Consider the following 15,477-nt stretch of genomic DNA (forward strand, 5'->3'; position numbering starts at 1 on the left):
ACAAATTCTGCACTGGGCCTCTATTTACTAAATAACTATATTTTTTCACTTCAATTCCGTCAATTTTTCCTTTATATTTTGATGGTCTGTTATTATATGTGTAAACTGGAGGCCCAGTGCACAAATTCATGCATGGGTGGGGTCCCTCTACCTGGCTGACGATCAAGGCCTATTGAGGGGCCAGCCGGAGTGGGAGAGGGGCCCTGGGAGGCTGGCCAGCTGGGGGGAGATGATATTTTCCCATCATTTTACTTTCAATCTGTTAGTGTCTTTGGATGTAAAATGAATTTCTTAGAGACAACATATGTTTGTATCATTTATTATTTTTAATCTGTTCTTCAAATCTGTCATTTGCCCATTTATATTTAAAGTATTTACTTATGAGAAGTGACCTATTATTTGTTTTCTGTATATCCTGCAGCTTTTTTTTTTTTTTTTGGTCTTATTCATTGTATTACTGTATTCTTTTGTGTTTAGTTAATTTTTTTGTGAAACAATTTAATTCCCTTTCTTTATGATTACCACAGGGATTATATTTAACATCCTAAAATTATAGCATTCTAATTTGAATTTATATAATCTTAACTTTAGTAATACCCCAAATATCTGCCACTTTAAAGCATTGCTGCATTCCTTTCAGTCATTGATGTCACCAAATTATATTTTTATACATTTGTGTTGAAAACATAAACTAATACTTTTCATGGATTAGTCTCTTAAAGTATGTAGAAACATTTAGAATTACAAACCAAATGTATAATAATAGTAGTTTTCTAATTGCCCTTGTATTTAACTTAATTCTGATCTTCATTTCTTCACATGGCTTCTAGCTACTTTCTAATCTTTCCTGTCAACCTACAGAACCTCCTATAGCAATTCTTACTGGGCAAGTCTAGTGGAAACGAATTCTCTGTTTTTGTTTACCTGGGAATGTCTTGATTTCTTCTTCACTTTTGAAAGACAGTTTTGTCAGATATAGGATTATTAGTTGGCACGTTTTTTCTCTCTTAGCTTTTTAACTATATAAATCCATTGCCATCTAGCCTCTAAAGTTTCTGATGAGAAATCTGCTGATAATCTTATTAAGGATCTCTTGAATATGATAAGTCACTTCTTTTTTGCTGCTTTCAAACTTCTTTCTTTGTCCTGTCTTTTGACAGTTTGATTATAATTTGTCTTGGTGTGGGCGTCTTTGTATTCATCTTGTTTGACATTCATTGAGCTTCTTGGATGTTTATATTCATATCCTTCATAAAATTTCTGTCGTTTTTTTTCCTTCAAATATTCTGTCTTCCCCTTTCTCTGTCTTCTCCCTCTAGGCCTCTCACGATGTGTGTGTGGGTCTGCTTAATGGTATCCCACAGGTCCTTTAGGCTATGCCGACTTTTCTTCAATCTTTTTTCTTTCTATTTCTCAGAACGTGATAACCAAGTTCCCTAATTGTGTCTGCTTAAATATGCCTTTGAATTACTCTAGTTAAATTTAAGGTCTTTCAAGTACTTTCTGACTCTGTAGAGTTCCTTGGGCCTATGCAATGATTTTATAATTTTTCTCGTATATGAATCACTTTTGGATATCCTAATCTTTATTGAAGGAGGGAAAAGAAATTAATGAAATGGAGGAAAAGAAAACACACTAACCCTTTTATCCTTTTTTTTTTTCCAAATATATTTTTGTTGATGAGAGAGAGAGAGAGAGAGAGAGAGAGAGAGAGAGAGAGAGAGAGAGAGAGAAAGAGAGAGAGAGAGAGAGAGACATCAATGATGAGAGAGAGTCACTGATGGGCTGCCTCCTACATGCCTCACTATGGGGATCAAACTCACAACTCAGCCATGTGCCCTGACCGCGAATGGAACTATGACCGTAGGATGATGCTCAACCACTGAGTTATGCCAGCTGGGTCCTTTTAATCCCTTTGAAGTCACTTCAATCACACAAATGGGGTTACAACAACTGGGAAAGGTGCAGCAATATCCACCGCCTCTTTTCACCTCTGTGATCAGAACATACACTCCAATTCTTTGGAAGACATGGTCCTTTATGCCCATTCTGGCTCCTGCAAACTATGTGCCAGCTGTCTAGAAGCATGTGCACAGCTGCCTTCCACAGAGCTAGGCAGTGGAGGAGGAGCAGCCACTGCCGAGTTAACAGCTGAACTTCACCAAAGTTAACCACAGTTTACCATCTAAACCTTACCCCTAGAAGTTGCAAGCTTTCAGTGGACTCTGAATTTCAAGTTAGTGACACCAGAAAGATTCTGGCAGGGTAATTGTTGTCTGGGTGGGGAGATTGATTCCTCGTTCTTCCTGCTCTGCTATCATCACAACATTTCCTTTGTGCATTCTTAAATCAGGTTACTTGTCTTTTGTTGTTAAATTGTAAGAATTCTTTATATATACTAGATGCAAGTTCCTTATCAGATACAGGATTTGAAAATATTTTCTTCCATTCTGTGGGTTATCTTTTTATTTCCTTAACTAGAGGCCCAATGCACAAATTTGTGCATGGGTGGGGTTCCTTGTCCTGGCCAGTGATTGGGGCCAATCTGGTCTGTCTTGCCCAGTCCTGATCAGGCCCAGCCAGCTGGGGGGAGGGACCATGGGAGGTTGGCTGTGGGAGCACACTGACCACCAAAGGGAAGTTCCTGCATTGAGTGTCTGCCTTCTGATGGTTAGTGCTCCTCATAGTGACCAGTCGCCAGATGTCCAGAGTTGCTTAGGCTTTTATATATCTAGATGGTGTTCTTTAAAGCACAAAAGTTTTTAATTGAGATAATGTTTAATTTATTTGTGTGTTGTTTTCTTTTGTTGCTCAGGATTTTGGTATTATATCTTGGAATTCTTTTTAAAATCCATTAAGATTTAGCTGCATGCTTTTTTTTCTGACAGGTTTATAGTTTTAGTGTTTCACTTAAGTCTTTGATCCACTTAGTATATATAGAGTAAGGAAATGGTTTAACTTTATTTTTTTTGCATATGTATGTTTAGTTTTCACAGCATCATTTGTTGAAAACACAATTGTTTTCCGCATTGAATGTGTTTGGCATGATTGGTGTGTGTTTTTTATTGTCTAAAGTTTTACATATGTTTCCTTTTTCCCCAATTGACCTCCCCACCTCAAGCCATTCCCACCCTGGACAAGCACCCACCATCCAGTGTCTGGGTCCATTGGTTATGCTAATATGCATGCATACAAGTCCTTTAGTTGCTCTCTAACCCCCTTCTCCCCTACCATTTGTCTCTAGATCAATCTATTCCTGTTCATCAATTTATGTTGAGCATTATATTCCACATATGAGTGAGACCATGTGATATTTATCTTTCTCCAACTGGCTTATTTCGCTTAGCATAATGCTCTCCAGTTCCATCCATGTTATTGTAAAAGTTCCTTCTTTTTTATAGTGACATAGTATTCCATTGTATAGATGTACCACAGTTTTTTAATCCACTCATCTGGCACTTAAGCTGTTTCCAAATCTTAACGATTATAAATTGTGCTAAAATGAACATAGGGTTCATATATCCTTTCTGATTGGTGTTTCTGGTTTTTTGAGATATAGTTCTTGAAATGAGATTACTGGGTCAAATGGGAGTTCCATTTTTAACTTTTTGAGGAAACTCCATACTGTTCTCCACAGTGGCTGCACCAGTCCACATTCCCACCAGCAGTGCAGGAGGGTTCCTTTTTCTCCACATCCTTGCCAGCACTTGTCATTTGTTGATTTGTTGATGATAGCCATTCAGACAGGTGTGATAAGGTATCTCATTGTTGTTTTGATTTTTATCTCTCGGATGATTAGTGACTATGAACATGTTTTCATATGTCTCTGGGCCTTCTATATGTCCTCTTTCAAAAAGTATCTATTTAGGTCCTTTGACCATTTTTTTTTATTGGATTGTTTACCTTCCTTTTATTAAGTTGTATGAGTTCTCTGTAAATTTTGGAAATTAAACCCTTATATAAAATATCATTGGCAAATATGTTCTTCCATGCAGTGAGCTTTCTTGTTGTTTTCTTGATGGCTTCATTTTTCTATGCCAAGATTTCTTTCTTAATCTTGTTGGTAAGGCATTCATTGTTTAATAACTTGTGTTTGAATATTTTGAGGTGTTTTTACTGTAGTTTATTTCTAATTTCATTCAACTGTGATCAGAGAAGATGCTGATATAATTTCAATCTTTTTGAACTTGTAGGGACTTGCTTTGTGTTATAACAAGTCATCTGTGTTTGTTAATGATCCATGTACACTTGAGAAGAATGTATATTCTGCAGCTTTGAAGTGAAATGTTTTATAAATGTCAATTAAATCCATCTAATTCAGTGTGTCTTTTATAGTCTCTGTTTCCTTGTTGAGTTTTTGTCTGGAAGATCTATCCAGTGAAATCAACTATGACTGCATTGTTGTTTTTCTTTCTGTTAAAGTCCTCTAGAAGAGTTTTTATATATTTAGGTGCATATATGCTTACCAGGATTATATCCTCTTATTGAATTGATCCTTTTAGTATTATGTAGTAAGCTTTGTTGTCTCTTATGATGGCCTTTATTTTGAAGTTTATTTTGTCCGATAGGAGTATTGCTACTCTAGCTTTTTTTTTTTTTTTTTCATTTTAATTTGCATGGAAAAATGTTTTCCACCCATTCACTCTCATCCTGTGTGTGTATTTTGTTCTGAGGTTGGTGTCTTGTAGGAAGCAAATAGTTGAGTCATGTTTTTGTATCCATTCAGCTATGCTATGTCTTTTGACTGGAGAATTTAATCCATTTACATTTAAGCTTATTATTGATAGGTCCATGTTTATTGCCATTTTAATTCTGCATGCTTAGTTTTCTCTTTTCATTACAGCAGTCCCTTTAGCGTTTTTTACAATGCTGACTTGGTGGTGATGTACTCCTGTATCTTTTTTTTGTTTGTTTGTTTGTTTGAGAATTTCTTTATTTACCGCCTATTTAGAATATAGTATATATTCTGGATATAGTAAGCTTGGTTTCAGATCCTTGCTTTCCATTATCTTGAGTATTTCATGTCATTTCTTTCTGACCTGTAGAGTTTCTGATGAGAAATCATGTGTCAGCCTTATGATAGTTCCTTTCTAGGTAACAGTTTGCTTTTCTCTTTGTCTTTAATTTTTGGCATTTTAATTATGATGTGTCTGGTGTGAGTCTATTTGGGGTCTTCTTGTTTGGAGTTCTCTGTGCCTCCTAAACTTGTGTGACTTTTTCTTCTACCAGGTTAAGGAAGTTTTCTGCCATTATTTCTTCAAACACGTTCTCTATCCCTTTCAACCTTTCTGCCTCTCCTAGCACATCTGCTATTTGAATATTATTATGTTTTATGCTGTCCACAGCTCCCTTAAGCTGTCCTCCCGTTTTTTAATTGCTTTTTTCTTTATGGTTCTCTGGTTGAATGATTTTTTTAACCCTATCTTTTAGTTCACTGATTTGATCCTCAGCTTCCCCTAATCTGCTGTGTGTTCTTTATTTGTGCTATGTCATTCTTTATTTCTGCTTTCATAGTTACTATATTTTTTTCTCATGCTGTTGAACATCTTAACCATCATTATTTTGAACTCTATGTCTGATAAATTTCTTATTTCCATTTCATTTATCACTTTTTCTGGAAAATTCTCTTGTCCTTTCATTTGGGGTTGTTTCTTTGCCTCCTCATTTTGGCTTTCTGTTTGGGTTTGTGACTATGTATTAGGACGGTGGATCTGCTACACCTCTCAATCTCCAGTGCAGGACAGAGCCAAATGCTGTTTCTGACTAATTAGTTCAGGTAAAGACTCATAGCCTCCAGAGACCACTCTGCCTATAAAACGATAGAATTCCATCTTGAATTGCCCTCAGGCAATCATCCACAGGTATAGTGACAGTTTTTTCAACAAGGTGGTGCAATTGCTTCTGCCTGAAGGCTAATTGTTATTCTCAGTCTTTTAATGGGCCTTGGAGACTCTGCACCATTGGGCAAGGTGTCTTCCAATAGGGTAGGCCAGCTATCTTCCCCCCAGGTGAAGCCACCTGTATTATAAATGTCTGCATGAGAAAGATGACCTCGATTGTGTGAGGGAATGTCTCAGCATAGGAAACTGGTGTGTCTGCCTTCTGATCTCTAACCCCCAGTGTCCCAAACCTGGCTTCTGCTCCCACAGCTCTAGTCCACTTTGCCCTCCCTCTGTCAGAGCACACGGTGAGTGACTACACAGGGAATTTTATGTCTTGGCCCTTTAAGAGTTTCCAGCTCTCTCCCTGGCAGACAGCAACCCCACTGCTTTTCACAGCCAGATGTTATATGGGCATCCTTCTCAGTTTTGGTTCTCTCTGCTGGGGGGCCCCGCTTGGGGATTAGACCCCAGAGTTCTCAGTGGCAACCTCCCACAGCTGAGATATCTCTCCAGTACTTCAGCTACTGCCAGTGGGCGCCCAACCAGCCCCTTGTGCCTCTGCCGCTCCGATGAGTCTCCATTTTTCGTTCTTGGAAGCTTTTCTGTATTTTAGTTGTAATTCCAGTTTGGTCCTGGGAACATGTCCATGCAGCATCCACTTACTCTGCCATCATTTTACTTTATTTTATTATCCTTTTAATGTCCATGAGACTATAGGGATGACCTTTTTTTCATTTCTGATATTAATAATTTGTGTCCTCTTTTCCTTAGGTTGCCTGAAAGCTCATTGATTTTATTTATCTCTTCCAAAAACTGACTTTAGGGTCATTAGTTTTCTCTATTAGTTTCTCATTTCAATTTCATTGGTTTCTGCTCTAACTTCTATTATTTATTTTCTCTATTTACTTTGGACTTAATTTGCTTTTCTTTTGCTAGTTTCCCAGGGTGGAAGTTTACGTTATTGACTTCAGATCTTTCTTCTTCCAACATGTGCATATTTCCTCTTGTCTCCTATGGCCTTCATGTTTGCTTCCTGGTTGCTATGCAGAGCCTCACACAGCTGTCTGGGGTAACGTTCCCTATGCCATAGCTGCAGCAGAACCCTTGTAGGTACCGGGGGAAGCTTGCCTGGTAAGTGCTCTTACCCAGCTCTTGCACATGGCAGCTGAGATAGCTCTGTGGCTCCAAGTTCTCTGGGCAGGAGCCAGACCCAGGTTTCAGTAAATATTCATAGGAATGAAGTGAACTGGCCTTTATTTATTTATTTATTTATTTATTTATTTTTATGTAGTGGATTTATGACTTACCTCTTTTGTGTGCCTTTGTTTAAATGTGTCTTTATATTAGCCAGGCCATATACTCCAGAGCACTGATCAGTGGCCCTCAGTTTTGGTAGCAAGTTAGAATCATGGACGTAGCATAAAACACATCGGGGCCTGGGTCCCACCTCCCGTTCCTGATGCAGTCAGTCTGGGCATGGAGTAGCAAAGCCCCTCGGGTGCTTCTGACATGAGCCCAGGTTGAGACCACTGTCTCAGACACTTCCTGTCATAAATCCTCCTTAATCTACCCTTATTGCCCAGACTGACATGAGTGTTAATTGTTAAGAAGTGGGAATAAGAAGTCAATGTCAAGGCAACACGTTGACAACACTAGTTTCAAGCTGAGCTCCTGAGCACTCCTGGCTTCTGAGGAAGGATCTTCCCTGTCACTCATGCGGTCCCTCTGAGTGGGGACTCCAGGAGGACTGCATAGCCTCAATGGGAAGAGGCCAGAAAGTCCTACAGAAAGGCTCCTTTCTGAATGTGTCCATGAGATTACATCTAAGGCTAAGGCCAAGTCAGGTGACCCTGTGGCTGGGACATCTCCTCCCTCTGGTGCTTACAGGGATGGGTGTGGAGGGGCCCACCGCAGAATTGGATCCCAGGAAATGGAAGCATCCTAATTTAAAGTTTCTGCTGTTGCCTTTGGCTGCTAATTGGTAGACATGGGGCAGGCGGGCCAAAAGGGGTGTCTGATGTGCACACCTATAGCATAGATTTGGGGTGGAAGTGAGATGGGGGCTGAAAGCCAAAGAGCAATGTCCCATTGGTGGGATGACGGAGTGGGGACAGAGTGGCTACCTGGGGAAGGGGAGAGATTGAGACTGGGGAAAGGATAAGTAGGTCAATAGGAGAGTAGACATGCCCTTGCAGCCCCCAAGGGAGGGGTGAGAGACAGCAGGTTGCCATCAGGAAGGAGTGGGCTCCTAGTAATAAGGTGGAGAGACAGGTTGGGCACCCAGGCATCCCAGCCCCACCATGAGGGCCCTCTAAGGACCTGGAGGGTGAATGGTGTGCCCAGGTACCCGCTCTCTGCCCTGCCCTATCTCTTCCTCTCAGAGAAGCAGGCCCCAGGGGGCTGTGTCCAGAGCATATATTGAGAGATTGCTCTTGGCCAGACCTCATACTGCCTTCTTCAGGTGTGGTCTGTACCTGGAAGTGCAGCTTAGTGTGTGGTGGTGGTGGTGGTGGTGGTGGAGGTGAGGGGTTGGGCCCAGGAACTGCCATGCAAAGGCCTGCAGGTGGGAGGGGCATGGAAGCCTGTGAACCTCGGTGGGCTGTGCGGTGCAGACAGTAGGAGGTTTCTGTGGTGGATCCTCTGAGGGCAGGAGGGAGCAGGGAGAAGGCTGGCAGGGGCCTGGGGACCTCACCGTGGCACTTGGTTGCCGAAGGTGGGGGAGGCCGTGGCTCATCCTGGAGGGATGGACAGGTGAGCAGACTGAATGGACGGCCAGTGGCAGGGACCAGGGGCCTTGCAGACCATCTCTGAGGGGGAGGAAGTGACCCTGCAGTTCAAATGGTCTGGCTGACACCAAGCAGGGCGTGCTCTTTCATGTGTGCCCGTGGTGACGCTGACTCACCTCCGTGCCGTTTGCAGATCCGGACAAGGGACAGGATCTTTGACAGCATCAGCCATCTCATCAACCACCACCTGGTGAACAGGCTGCCCATCGTCTCCGCCGGGAGCGAGCTCTGCCTCCAGCAGCCGGTGGAGAGGAACCCGTGATCCACCAGCCGCCCTTCCTGACAGGCACCGTGGTGGGGGGCTCGGTTCCTCCCGGGAGACCGGGCCCGGCTGCAGGGACTGGGGTGCTGCCTCGGTCCGGAGCCCCAGGAGGAGCGCGTCTAAAGTGCAGGTTCTGTAAACTTGTCTTTCTCACCTGCAGAGTAGAGGTGTACATACTATACATCCTGTACAAATGACCCTCCAAATTTCTATTTTTTAAGACTAAGAAAGAGGTAAGACTAATGTTCTGTGCTGTATGTTTTTAATGAAATACGTTTGACTGTAGTTGTCTGGGCAAAATTTAATTCAACTGACCCATTCTCCTGGGCAAGTCCACCGGGAAGTGCCACCGGAGTCTGCCCGTGAGCCCGCCTGGGAGCAGACGCCGCAGGAGAGCGGGGGCATGCCCGCGCTGTAACAGAGTCAGGCAAGGTGCCCCCGGTGCACAGAGACGCGTGAGCGCTGGTTCCGGAGGCTCCTCCGGCTCCGCCGGCTCCGCCGGGCTGTGCTCACACCTGTGTGCCGGCCAGCACCTGCGCTCTTGTGCTGCCTGAGCAGGCGTCACTTGCGTTGTGTCGCCCACGCTGAGCTCAATGCTGTCCCCAACCACCTCTGTCGTCCAGGAGTTCTTGGGCTGCATTCTGCTTCACCAATGGATATCTTCACTGGCACTGCGGCCCTTGCTCCTATCAGAGTGATGACAAAGAGCCAGTGTGGAGGGTGGTGGACAAAGCCCTGGATGGGTGTCCTTCTGGCAGACCGGTTGATTCCAGGCTGCTCCAGTGGCTGCTGGTGGACTTGCCCTATCCCTCTGTTCAGTGGAGAAGCCGTGGACCAGCTGTGGGACACGTGCCCCCAGTTTTGTCCTGGGGTTCCCCTGGCTCCACGCTGGCCTGACCCAGGTCTGAGAATCTGTCTGAGTTTCTGCTTCTGGAGCGACTGGGGGTAAAGCACTGGTTGTCTCTGGTGCAGGTTTCCCAGTCGCTGCCTGAAAAGGCACAGAGCTGAGTGCGTCGCCTTCTGTGGAGGTAAAACACGCAGTTCCGGCTGGACGGTCTGGTGTTGGGAGCTGGCGTGTGTATGTCTGTTAGATGAGGTCACGTGATTGGGTGGGTGTGTTTCAGAGACAGAGGATTCCCTGTGCCCTGGCAGCTCCTCCCGGTGCTTGAGGGGGGTGGGGGCAGGGCCTCCTGAAGCGCCCACCTCCATATCGCCACCCACAAGCCCCTCCCGGGCACTTAGCCTTGAATCCTGATAACCTCTGGGCTGCAGGATTGAGGAGCTAAGGAGAGATTTTTAAAATTCTGATAAGCACTAATTTGGCAAAGTTTCTAAGTGTGTAAACTCCATTTTCAACTTTTGGGGTTTGTGGCCAGGATGGGAGAGGGGATATATCTGATGGGCTAAGGATGGGTCGGAGCAGGTCCAAGGGTTCATGTCTAGCCTTCTTGGGAATTTTTGCTCTTGGAGGGTCCAGTGAATCCAAGCTGACAGTGGCTTCAATCTTCTAGAATGTTCTGCAGTGGATTGAAACTAACCTAGGCCACCCTGTGCTCTCTGGCTTCAGCGCAGTGTGGATGCCCGCTGAGTCAGCCGGCAGCAGTGAGGGCTGAGCGGGGCTGCGGGCAGCAGCTGGGCTGCCTGGAGGCCTGCACCGGGCACAGAGCAGCCTGCGCTGGGAGGAGCCTGTGCTGCCCTCTGTGTGTGACACACAGACAGACAGGATGGCTTTTCTTTCTGCGCCTCCCGGCCGCCTGCTCTCTCCCTCTTGGGGACCTGCAGGCAGAGAGGCTCTGCTCTGAAGTCAGTGCTTATCTCAGTGATAAGCAGTATACAACAGTGCTTTGTTTTTTTTGTTTTTTGTTTTTTTTTTTGCATGAGAATCAATTTAGAAAGTTAAAAGTATTTGGGGATCAACTTTTGCTTCAATATTAATTCAAACTATGCATTCGAAAGCTCAGTTTCCACGACCACGAACAGTGGCACAGCGCGCTCCCCCCGCTTGTGAAGCAGCAGAGCTCAGGGGGTCCTCTGACCTCCGCCGGCCGCCGGCGATGGGCGTGGCTGCGCCTCACGCAGGCGGGCGCCTGGGCTCCACTTGCTGGAAGCCCCGCGGCTCTGGCGGCTGTGGCGGCTTGGCGGGGAGTGGTCTGCACACCCCTCCCGTTCTCAGGCTGCCGTGGAGCTCAGGGCTGGAGGCAGATGCGATGGGCGGCCTCCCTGCGCAGCTGAGGCCATCTTCCTGCAGCTCCTCCTGCAGAGTCCCCGCCGGGGCGGAGGCAGGCAGGGCAGCCCCCGGTGCCCCTGATGCTGTGGCCACGCAGGGCCACTCTGGGCCCACGGAACACTCCCGGCCTGCTGCCCTCTCCTCGGCCCCTGCCACCCGCCCAGCCTCCGTGTGTGCTGGGAGCACTGGGCAGGCTGCGAGCCCAGGGGCGGGTGGCTGGAGCCCACGCCTCGGCCTGCACCCCGGTAGGAACTCCGGTGGCCTCAGAGGGCATCCTGGTCCGGACCAGAGCCTGCGGCTCGGCGAAGCCAGTGCCTCCGGGTTGTCAGCGGTGATGCCTGACCCCGAGCCCGGCGGCTGCGGGGACGGGACAGCTGATAAACAGGCGCTCAGACAGCTGCCCCTCCACATCCGGCGCTAACGCTGCCGCTTCTGCCTTTTTACAAGGTGTCGTTTGAGCGCCCAAGGGCTGTTCACACCGGCCGGCCGTGAGCCTGCTTCACTGCAGCACACCCTGTGTCAGGCTGGCTGGGGGGGGGGGGGGGGGGGGGGAGCGGGTCCCGGAGTGCCATGCCCTGCCCGGTCCCTCATCAGGCACCCCTGCCGGCCACCAGGTGCCCCTGCAGCTCCGGGCGTGAGGAGGCCCGTCCAGGCCGGGCTGTGCCCACACAGAGCCCCGGCCTGTGCTAGCCGTGGCCCCTGCACCGCGGGCTGTGCGGTCCCGGAGCTGTGGGGCGGGGCCTCCGCGTGGCGGGACAGCCCTGTCCTCAGATGCCCCGCTCACGCTGCCCTGGGAACGCAGAGAAGGGTGGGAGGGCAGGCAGGGCGCTGCGGGACACACGAATCCTGGCCTTGGGTTTCAGGATTACCTTTGGGTCTGTAGTGAACCTGACAAAGCTGGTCCCGGAAAGAGGGGGAACACTGAGGAGCTGTCCTGCTCCCCGGGAGGACGTGGCTCCGGGGCTGAGGCTGGAGGAGCCTTTCCCGGTGAGCGAAGGGCAGCCCAGGACTGCAATTCGGGGCGGCGCCGGCTGGATCCAGGACAGAGGGCAGGCCGCCAGGCCCTCCAGGGCTCTGAGGAGAGCTCGCCCCATGGAAGTGGACGTGGCTCCCCCTCCTCGGGTTCGCGTTTATCCATCTTTTCCCCAAAATGCGCAATGGCAAGCGAGTCGTTCCCACAACAGCCCGGAGACGCCGCCAGGGCCGCGGGCTGGGGAGCGGGTGGCAGCACAGACTCTGAGCCACCTCCGTGCCTGGCTGGCCCCGCAGCCCCTCCCTGCTGGCTGCCCGCCTCTGGGATGCACAGGTGGGGCACAGGCAGCTTTACAGTGGCGAATGGAAATCAACACAATCATCAGCCAACAGGGACACAAGAACAGCTGTTTTGCTTACTCACAACAGTAAGCCTACTTTCGCCCCCACTGTATTTTCATGCTCCTTCATGTCTGGGTCCCAGGGTGCATTCTGGGAGCTAACAGCAGGAGGTGAATGACCTTTAGGAGATAAAAGGCCAGCGACCAGCCAGATTTGTTTAAATGGGGTTTGTATGTTTGCAAACAACAGAAGGCACGGTGTTAAAACTGACACATTTTATAGCAGCGAGAAAAACTGAGCACCATATGAGAACTTCCGAGCGGTGCGTGTGTCTGCACACACGTGCACTGAGCTCGTTAAGATGCGTGTGCGTCTGTCCGTGTGCCCACGGGGCTGGCTGCACAGATCGCACCTTGGGACTCTTCCCAGGGTGTTGATATTTTGACTAACGAGGACCAGACAAAAAGCTAAACCAATGTTGAGAGTCTGGGAACAGACGTGTCCTGGCCTCTGGAGGAGGGCCGCAGGGTCCACAGTGGGGAACCTAGAGGGACGCGAGGGAGGGCAGGCCTGCCGGGGCAGATGGGGGAAGAGATGAAGGGGGGATGGAGGAGCCTAAGGACAGAAGGGGCCGTCCGTCCAGTGGTCAGCAGTGCGTAGTGTCTGGAAGAGGCTAGGCGTGGCAGAGGCCCACCATCAGTGGCCATGAGGCGCGGTGCCCTCCCTCAGCAGCTGCGTCCCTAGCGCTTCTCAGTGTCTAACCAGCTTCTGGTGTTCTGGTCTGGGCACTAGTCCCACGTGGCAGGCGCTGTCTGGGCTCCAGGGGCAGAGGCGTGCAGGAAGGGGAGGTGCCTGCCTGTGAGTGCCGCTTGGGAGGACCACAGGGTGTCGGTGTGATTAGCTGGTGCTGTGGCCATGGCCAATAGGACTGTGGCAGCCGGAGCTCCTGGGCGGGTCCGAAGGCTTTGGAACTGAAGGGCAGGAGACACGCAGGCAGCCGAGGCAGAAGGCCCAGGAGGCGGCGGTAACCTGTGCAACCACGAGCTGCTGCTATCAGGGGTGTGGGGTACAGGTGAGGCAGCTTCCCTCACTTTTCTCTTCCCACTCGTGCTCACAGGGGCCCCACATGAGTGAGATCCCGAGGCTCCTAAGCACAGGGCTCCCTCACGTGGGAGTTGAAATCTCAGTTTCCGTTGGGCTGAGTCACTTCAAGATGCTGTAGATAGAAGTGTGTGCGTGTGGGAGTCACGCTGTGGTCCTAGGTTTGGTGGCTCACTTATGAGTAAATGATAATTAACAAAGCGAAAAATAATGGGAAAACCCATCCTTAAAACAGAATTGTCTGTGACAACTATGTGTTGATTGCATATGGAATGTTCTCTGTTCCTTTGACTTTTGAATATGACTTGTTTTAGAATAAATATTGTAAACTACCTGAATGTTCTTTGTATTCAGATTTAAGCAAGAATTAACCAGTTCATCTTTAAGGCCAAGTATGAGGCAAGAACTCCACATAAATTTGATGTGTAATAAGATTCCCTTTTTTAAAGAGCATTTGGATGACAAATTATACATACTGACAAATATTATTTTAAAATGTCGTGTTTGGTTTTCCATTAACTTTTGTGAAGCAGAAAAGCTTTCCTGTGAAGTTCTGTGTCTGGGTTTGCCGCCCGCTCACCACTTCCTGCTGGACTGGCAGGTGGACTCCGGGCCGCTGCGTGGGAATGCAAACCGGACAGCAGCTTCTCTCATCTCCGCTCTGGGAAAGGGGCAACGCCAGTCACTTGGCTGGAAGCTGGGAGCTTTGACGATGCAACAGGGAAGGAAGTTGGCTTCAATTCCCTCCTCACCCTCCAAGATTGCTCCTTCAGGAGATGATGGGGTCCCAGCTGCAAGCCCTTGACGCGCACCTGACACATCCCCGTGCCTCTGGGTGGCCAGTGGAGGGGCTGCTTGGCCCCCAAGTGTCACCACTGCGCTCAGGAGGGGGTTGGCACCGTGTGTGCAATGCTGCACTTCCCACTGGTCATCAGAAAATGTGCCTTCATCTTCAGAACAGCGGTGTGTGCGTTTCTGAGTGGAGGGCAAGCCTTTTGACATCTGACTTAGCCACCCAAACACTGGGTTGAGGTTTGCCCTTCTGGAGACCATTCAAAAGCATGGACTTGATAACTTTTTTCTATAAAATGTACCTTGTTACACTTCTGGGGCAAGCTCTTTGCCAGCTCAGAATAACCATGGGGCCAGGGTGGAGGTAACAGCTGTTTTCCATTTTGTCCGTTGTTTCAATGACTGTCAGTGTAACTCCATGGCAATAAAGAACATCATGAAGAGTCTCTCATTTGGATGGTGGATCGTGTGTTGCCTCAAAAGAGGGCAGGGAGTGTGCAACTCTTCCACTGGAAGCAGGTTCGCTCGGTCACTCTCCAGACTCCACGGCACAAGCGCAGCCAGCCTGCCTCGGCCCAGGTGTGGGTGAGCACAGCATGGGCAGGTGCGTTCTCAGCGGCCTGTGTCAACTCACCGGCCTGCGCAGACGCAAAGGCGGCAGAGGCTGTGTCTGTTGCCACCATTCTAGTCATGCTAAATGCTGGCCTCCTTCTCTGTAGAACACAACACACACACACACACACACACACACACTAGAATTTACCGTTGTAAAGGAGAAAGCCAGGAAAGGGCCAGTTCTGATTCTTCTCTCCTTTTGCAAATGGAGAAGCAAACATCCCGTCTCTTGGCCCCACCCTGACTGCCACAGCTCTCTCCACCTTTTCCACCGAAGGGCAGTCTGCTGGCCTGTCAAAATGGCAACAGCCCGTTGCCCCTGGCTGCACGGAACCCAAGCTACACCAGAGGAAAGTATGGGTGGAAAGGTTATGGGGATCTGCGTGCTGACCCGGGGAGAGGTCAGGCTGCCATCTTGCACACCTCTAGGTGTCACCTTGCATGTACCCCTCAATGGACTCCCAACAACGGTTTACACAAAGGCTGTGGCTTTATTGG

At 48.3% G+C, this 15,477-nt stretch overlaps 1 protein-coding gene across 2 annotated transcripts in view; it reads left to right on the forward strand.

The window, feature by feature from the left end:
• Positions 1-9,522, forward strand: part of SHC3 (SHC adaptor protein 3) — a 125,669-nt gene extending 116,147 nt beyond the window's left edge. The window contains exon 11 of one of the 2 annotated variants that reach the window (XM_045575030.1): positions 8,802-9,522. In XM_045575030.1, coding sequence (XP_045430986.1) covers positions 8,802-8,930 — 129 coding nt within the window. In that variant the 3' untranslated portion in view covers positions 8,931-9,522. The remainder of the gene's footprint in view (positions 1-8,801) is intronic. The other variant, XM_036420093.2, reaches the window with a different exon arrangement.
• Positions 9,523-15,477: the final 5,955 nt, after the last annotated feature.

Source organism: Pipistrellus kuhlii, unplaced genomic scaffold (genome assembly GCF_014108245.1).
Source record: "Pipistrellus kuhlii isolate mPipKuh1 unplaced genomic scaffold, mPipKuh1.p scaffold_m20_p_61, whole genome shotgun sequence".
In the NCBI taxonomy this organism is placed as follows: Eukaryota; Metazoa; Chordata; class Mammalia; order Chiroptera; family Vespertilionidae; genus Pipistrellus; species Pipistrellus kuhlii.